The sequence below is a fragment of the Helianthus annuus genome, chromosome 4, assembly GCF_002127325.2.
Source record: "Helianthus annuus cultivar XRQ/B chromosome 4, HanXRQr2.0-SUNRISE, whole genome shotgun sequence".
NCBI classification, from domain to species: Eukaryota; Viridiplantae; Streptophyta; class Magnoliopsida; order Asterales; family Asteraceae; genus Helianthus; species Helianthus annuus.
In genome coordinates this window covers 94,854,140-94,861,563 of record NC_035436.2, presented here as the reverse complement: position 1 = coordinate 94,861,563, position 7,424 = coordinate 94,854,140, and the positions used below count along the sequence as shown (strand labels likewise).

The window sequence follows — 7,424 nt, the reverse complement described above, 5'->3', positions numbered from 1 at the left end:
CGTGATTATGTAACAATACGTAACACTATTTGACTATACCATTACGTAATATTACGTAAATTGGACATAATATTTACATGAAGGACATTTGACAGATTTTTAATGGTCTCCTACACTTTCAGCCTCTTGTACACTAACTTCCACAGAAAAATCTATTTAAAAACTTTAACAAATATTTCTAAAATTAAGTCTCGTCGTTGCTAGTAAAGGAGGACTCCTTCAAAGGAGGACTGAGTAGGAGTAAGGTCCACTAATGAAGGTTATTTCCGTAAATGCAACTAGTGTGGCGTGACAAGAGCATTGATCCCAACGATAGCTTGAAAGCAAACAAAAGTACTGGGGTCATTTACGTAATTTCCCACACCAGGCGGCCCTTGCCTGGGTTTTACTTTTAAAAACTATAATAATCCACTTCCACACAGAAGAAGCAAAGCTTTCTCATCCACCTACCCAAAGAAAAAGAAAAAGAAAAAGAAAAAGAAAAAAAAGTCCGTCGGTCGGCTATCGTGCGCCATCTGCATTATTCCGATCTGCAGTTAAGTTAAGATGGCCGGAGGAGTAGCGGAGCAGCAGTACGCGAAGGCGAAGATATCGGTGTGGTGGGACATCGAGAACTGTCAGGTACCAAAAGGGTGCGAGCCTCACTCGATCGCGCAGAATATAAGTTCTGCTTTGGTCAACATGAACTACTGTGGGCCTGTATCCATTTCTGCTTACGGCGACACCAATCGGATCCCTGCCTCCGTCCAGCAAGGTCTCAACAGTACTGGCATCGCCTTGAATCACGTGCCTGCCGGTACAACCTCTACCTCTATCTATTTTCACCTCACCCTAGATCTCTCTTCACACATACTTCCTATCCAGATTGGAAGCCGGATCTGTTCATTTCTATTCTTTATTAATATTAATTTCATTGTTATAGATGCTAATTTAGGCTTCAGGTCATATCTTTGATTTGTCATAGTTGGGCTTAATTTCTGTATGTTTTCTAATTATACTTCTTTCTACCAACCAACATATGATTGATCTAGAATTTCTATCATCAGACTACAATTGTCGTGTAAAATAACTCATTAACCTTGCAAAATTGAAATAGGTTAAGGCCAAGTATTTTGTCAAAGAGGACTTTGACAAGTGTTCATGGCCTTAATAAAAACTAGTCTATAACTATTATACGTGAAAGGTTCCTATGCCAAATCTACTCGATTTTAAGCATGCAATTCTATGAACTATTTTATCAAACTATAAACACTTTTATAAAATAACCTACTTTGATTTGATTTGTAAGGTGGCTCTGATACCACTATTGAAAGTTTCCGTGTAACTTTTAGGAAAATAATTATTATCAATTTGTCAAACAAACTGAACGCAGCGGAAAACATGTACACGAGGTTTGGTTCTAAGCCGTTTCCACCAGTGATCTCATTACAATCAAAATAGGTTAAAATAAAATAAAGAATCGTGACATCCAAGAAAGACACCTTGGTTCAACGAACGATCTCAGAGATCGTTGACCACGAAATCATATTTGTTCAACGATTTCAAACGAAACCTTTAAACTAAAGAAAAATAAAGTTCAAAAACTTTACTTACCTTTTTGCGTAAAGGAAGAAACAAGAAGGTTTGTTTATAATAGCCAATTAGAACTTCATAAACTATTGCTCCCTGCGACGCCCAATAAATTTCTTTATCGACTCTTCCAAGTCCTGTAAGTGTACTTGTTGTTTCTTTTGCTTTTGAAAGCTTCAAACACCCTTCATCTTGGATGGAACGAAAACCACATGTATATATTACAATTGAGAGTTACCTGTTTCTTTCATTACGCTTATTATTTCGTGATCCGGTGATTAACGATTTAAACACCATTGCATGTTCGTTGCCCAAAGTGTAACTCTTTGGGTCGTACCTTGACGGTAACGTTGAATTTTAATCGACAATTGAACAATACATCCAACAAGTTTAACTTTACATGTCCCAACCTTGCATTTTTTACTGTTGCCCTAACTTTTTATTGCTAAACAATTATCATGCTTGTTTTATTCTGAATGGAGTGGAAACTTTCTTCATTATCAAGGGGTGTTTATCAGTGTATTCAATTGTTCAGTTATGATGGTTAAATTTGTAATTCACTCATGTTGGTAGCTTATGTATGATTTCTTTCTTTGTGGTTCATTAATTAGTAAAATTATGTATCTCTGTTTTTGTTGTGAATAGGTGTGAAAGACGCAAGTGACAAAAAAATATTGGTGGACATGTTATTTTGGGCTGTTGATAACCCTGCCCCGGGCAATTATCTATTAATTTCTGGTGATAGAGATTTTTCGAATGCCCTTCATCAATTGAGAATGAGGAAATATAATATTCTTTTAGCACAGCCTCAGAAAGCATCCGTTTCCCTCCTTGCAGCAGCAAAGACTGTGTGGCAATGGACTAGTCTTTTGGCTGGTGGACCACCGCTAACAGACATCACTGAATCAGTACCTGAACCACTTCAGATGGTAGACAATGGGTATGGAAACACATTGCAGAAATCCTCAAGAACAACGGACTCTAAACCAAAAGGAAAGCCAATAAGGAAAAACTTTAGTCAGCCAGTTTTATCAACTCCGCCGTTTGATCAACCGGGATATAATATGCACCATCCTACCGGTTCAAACCCTAATCACATTCCTCCTGATTATTCATGGAACAATGGAAATAGTTACCAAGGTCATCACCCGCAGTCAGCAAAGCCCCAAGTTCATCTACCGCCAGGGACTCCTCCCCTTGCCCCTATAAATTTCTTTCCGCCTAACCGTCCTCCTACTCATTATATGCCACCTCAGAGGCCTGATTTTGTTCCTGATGTTGCAGCATTTAATAAGCTTAACCTTTCTCACAATCCTCAAATGAATAAAGGATTACAGAAACAAAATTCTGCTGACTCTTACACAAACGGTCCGCAAAAAGGACATGGTATGCCCAAGTTTCACAAGGATGCTGCTATGAACAAACATCCACCATTGGTTAATAATCCTGACTTTCAACCATCATCTTCCTCAGCATTGGATACTAGTGGTGTGTGGGGGACACCTGGATGCCCAAAACCTTCAGAGTATGTCCAAGGCCTTATAGGGGTGATTCTACTTGCCTTGAGCACCCTGAAAAATGAAAAGATAATGCCTACTGAAGCAAACATAACTAAATGCATTCGTTATGGGAATTCTAAGCAACAGAATATTGATGTTAAAAAGGCCCTAGATAGTGCTGTTAAGCAGCAGCTGGTAGTCAAACAGACCCTTGGTTCATTACCATTCTATGTTGGTAAGAATGAAAAACTATGGAATTGTGTCAACCCTATAGGTAATAATATCAAGGATCACTCAAAAGCAACTTGGGATGAACTCCAAAACTTTTTGTCAACTCCTGCTGGTCGTTCTGCTATAACCGCTTCCCAGTGCAGGTAATTTATCTTACAGGTGGCAGTTTTTGCCTCGCTTCGGATTAAATTATATCTAACATGTCAAACTCGTTCAAAGTTATCTAAAGTATTTTTTAATCTGTAAAACTTCCAAGTTCATTTATTTAAAGTATTTGAAATATTATTGTAATAATATAAATTGTGACAATGCTCATGATAGTTTAATAAAGGAAAAATTACAAGTTTTGTCCTTTATCTTTATACCACTTTTCAGGCGGTGTCCTTTTTAACGAATGTTGACAGGCGGTGTCCTTTACTAGGTATTTTGTTGCAAGTTTAGTCCTTTACACCCAACCCAGTTAAAAAACCCTGTTAATTGTTGACAGGCGGTGTCCTTTACTAGGTATTTTGTTGCAAGTTTAGTCCTTTACCTAGGTATTTTGTTGCAAGTTTAGTCCTTTACACCCAACAATTAACAGGGTTTTTTAACTGGGTTGGGTGTAAAGGACTAAACTTGCAACAAAATACCTAGTAAAGGACACCGCCTGTCAACATTCGTTAAAAAGGACACCGCCTGAAAAGTGGTATAAAGATAAAGTACAAAACTTGTAATTTTTCCTTTAATAAATCCGTGGGCGAAAAGATTTGTTTTTCTCCACTTGACCTGTTGATCATCAAGTTTACGTGACGTGTCTGACACATGTTATTATTTAGGTACGAGGCAGCATCTATTATAAAGAATACATGTCTAAAAGATACTGCTTTGGGTGACGTACTTCAGATTTTGCACCTGGCAATCAGTGGAAAGAAGTGGATCACACATCATCCATCTGGATGGCAACCAGTTAATATTACTCTGCCGGAGACCAACTCGGACTCCGATTGGTAACCAACCGCCCCACTTCAAATTACAAAATGGCTGTAAGTAGTTTTAGGTTAGAGGAATTCACTTAGGTTGCTCATGATTAGAAGGATAGGTCACCTGGCATCAATATAAAATTTAATGGTCTATCGTGGGCCACTAGGTGCGTTGGGTTGACCAAGTGTGTGTGTGTGTGTGTGTGTGTGTTTTTTCTCTTTAGGTTGTATAGAGATGGTTTTTGTTGGGGTTTTTTAAGAAACATATAGATCTATCGGGGAATGTTTACCCTTGTTTATTTTCTATCCCATCGAGCGTACCTGGACATAGATAGCCAACAAACAATCAAATCGATTGGGAGATGATGTATTATACATCCATCTGTCCTATAATGGATCAACGTGTTTGACAAGAGACTGCTTGTAACACATGAAGATGGGTTTAGATGATGGAATCTGTAAGCTGGGACACCTTTTGTACTACTGCTATAGAATTGGATGGAAGGTTTACTTTTGGCTACACAAATCAGTCAGTATCCCCATGAAACTGGTGAAGTTTAAAATGATCAGATTTTGAATTCAAACCGGGGTAGAAGATACTTCTGAAGTTTTATAGGGGAAGATGTAGATGAGGTCTTGTATTCTGAAACTGGTGAAGTTGTTGCAGAAACGTTGATGGAATTTTGAATATGTTATGTTCTGAAGTTGCTGCTGAAGTTTTTTAAGGTGAAGTTGATGATTGTATTTTAAAAATGTTATGTTCAGAAGCTGGTTAACTTTAAAATGGGAAGATGATACTCCATATGTGATGTTCTGAAACTGGTTAAGTTTTAAAGGGGACGGTGACGATGACGATAAGATCTTGAATACATGTCATGTTCTGAAACTGGTGAAGTTATGCAGGAATGTTGAATAGGTTATGTGCTGAAGCTGTTGAAGATTTTTAAGTGAGTGTTATGTTCAGAAGCTGGTTAACTTTAAAATGGAAAGATGAAGATGAAGATGGTGATGGTGATGGTCATGATGATGGTGAAATTTGATCAGTAACACATTACGATAACAATTTGTCAAGAGTAGTATTTTGGCTTCACATGAAGATACACATGCAGATGCTTGTTTGAAGCAGTTGCAAACTAGCCAACTAGGCCTGAGCCATTAAGGTATGATGATCCATTTTTGTGAAATGGATTTAAGTTAAAATTTGCTAATGTCCAGAAACCTGTTGTATCCTGTTTGTTATCCTTTTGTAATATTTGTTATCTCGTTTGTAATTTTGTTTCTGTGAAGATTACTATTTGTATTGTATGAATATTCATGCTTATCATGTTACTTATGCTTTGTGAAACACATTGTGTTTGTTCATATACCAATAATAATTATAATAATATATGATACGTGGAAAATGTTAGCTGCATCCATTACATTAAAATTCTATTTTCTAATTTTGAGAGATCAATATTCCTCTACGTGACTTGAAAATTATTTTACAACTAGTGGAATTTGGTTAGGTACGGTAACAACACATCATAAAGAGATATGCCTAAGAGAATATCGAGACGTGTTTTGCATCTATCAAAAATCATAAAAACAATACAGGTTCGATTTTGATTTTATTGATACCGCTACCTGTGTTATATGGTCAGAAACGTGGTAACGGTGTAGTATCGATTTGGTTAGTTTGCATATGAGAACAAGACATTTGGAATTTTACAAAACATTACATTGTTACAATATATAAAAAAAAGAATTAATGGTGGGGTAGCTTTAATTATATGCTAGGAATAATCATTTGAGAAAAAAAAATTAATTAAAAAAAAGAACAAAGGACCAAATTGTAAAACATTAAATAGTTTTTGTCTTATCTCATTTATTATTATTTTTTGTTAATTAATAAGTATTAAAAATTATCATCCTCCACAGTAATTTTTTTGCTTGCACATATCAAAATTTATTCTGCATGTTTCGAAATTGGTCCTACAGTTTATCCTACACAACTCATAATTACACACCTCGTAATTTATCGTACTCTTAAGTTACTTTTATTTTTAAAAAAAATATATATTCTGAAAATAACTTATAAATTTAATGTAGCTACCTATTAAAGTGGACGACTACAAATTAACGATCAACGTAAATTTACCAATATACATTATAATAACATTAAATACAAATATTAAATGAAGTAAAATATAACATTCTTATTGGTTAAAATTTCTTCTTGTAAAAAATTTCTTTTTATTTAAACTCTTCGCTATATATATGATAGACTTCAGATGAGTTTTTTCTCCAGTTAAAGTTAAAGTTACGAGAACTTAAGAACCCCTACTAGCCAATAAAATGTTGACACCTCATACCCTTATCATTTAACCCAGGGGCAATATAGTCTTTTAGCTCACTCACAAAATCTAACAAAAACTACTCTACTTTTTTAGATCTAGATATCACATGGCAGATCTCATTTATCTCTCTTTTTCTTATATTGTCTCCCGTTTAACCCTTTCTATAAACCACCCTTTAACTAGACACATCTCTACTCACCAAATTGAAACCAGAAATGATGGTGACGGTTACAGATCAACGATGACGGTGAAGGACCGTCTTCAAGGTCTACGAGTTCGGATCTAAACTGTTGTATATTAGTTTAGATCGACGAGTGATGTAATGCAAATTACATCTGTTTCCATGTATAGTTTGTATAATAATTTTAATGTTATTTTATCATTGATTTTGTATATTATGGTGTCTTGTGTGTTTCGCATGGTACCAGGAGCGAAAATGAGCTGAAACGTTGTAGAAACGAACACCCGGGAGGACGTTTGGGCTTAGTGAAGGATTCTCATAAAATGAAAATGGATATTTGATAAGATGAGAAGATAGAGAATTGAATTACGAACCCATAAGCGAAAACGGTGAAGAAAACAGAGTTGAAACGAAGAAGTTATGGCCAAAACAGTTTTCTCAGCTCGTAGGGCCTTGGCACTACGCGAAGCTCTTCCCATAATTCGTTGCGTGACGCGACGTGTGACCTAATCAGCGCCTAAAGCTTCGTTATTTGACCATATTTAAGCCCCATACTTAACCCTAATCAATCCTAGACAACCCTAGACGAATTGGGAGCAACTTGGACGAAAATTCTGAAGCTTTTGGAGCGTTTTCAAAGGAGAAG

At 36.2% G+C, this 7,424-nt stretch overlaps 1 protein-coding gene across 1 annotated transcript; it reads left to right on the top strand.

Moving 5' to 3' along the window:
• Nucleotides 1-420: 420 nt before the first annotated feature.
• Nucleotides 421-5,605, top strand: LOC110879716. Its single transcript, XM_022128232.2, has 3 exons — nucleotides 421-796; nucleotides 2,215-3,442; nucleotides 4,115-5,605. Exons 1-3 carry the CDS (start codon nucleotides 547-549, stop codon nucleotides 4,287-4,289), a joined length of 1,653 nt encoding a protein of 550 aa, XP_021983924.1. The 5' UTR covers nucleotides 421-546; the 3' UTR covers nucleotides 4,290-5,605.
• Nucleotides 5,606-7,424: the final 1,819 nt, after the last annotated feature.

Coding starts and splice junctions, on each gene's coding strand:
- LOC110879716 (XM_022128232.2), top strand. CDS start 547: ATGGCCGGAGGAGTAGCGGAGCAGCAGTACGCGAAGGCGAAGATATCG. Junction 797..2,214: donor CTTGAATCACGTGCCTGCCG/GTACAACCTCTA, acceptor TGTTGTGAATAG/GTGTGAAAGACGCAAGTGAC. Junction 3,443..4,114: donor ATAACCGCTTCCCAGTGCAG/GTAATTTATCTT, acceptor GTTATTATTTAG/GTACGAGGCAGCATCTATTA.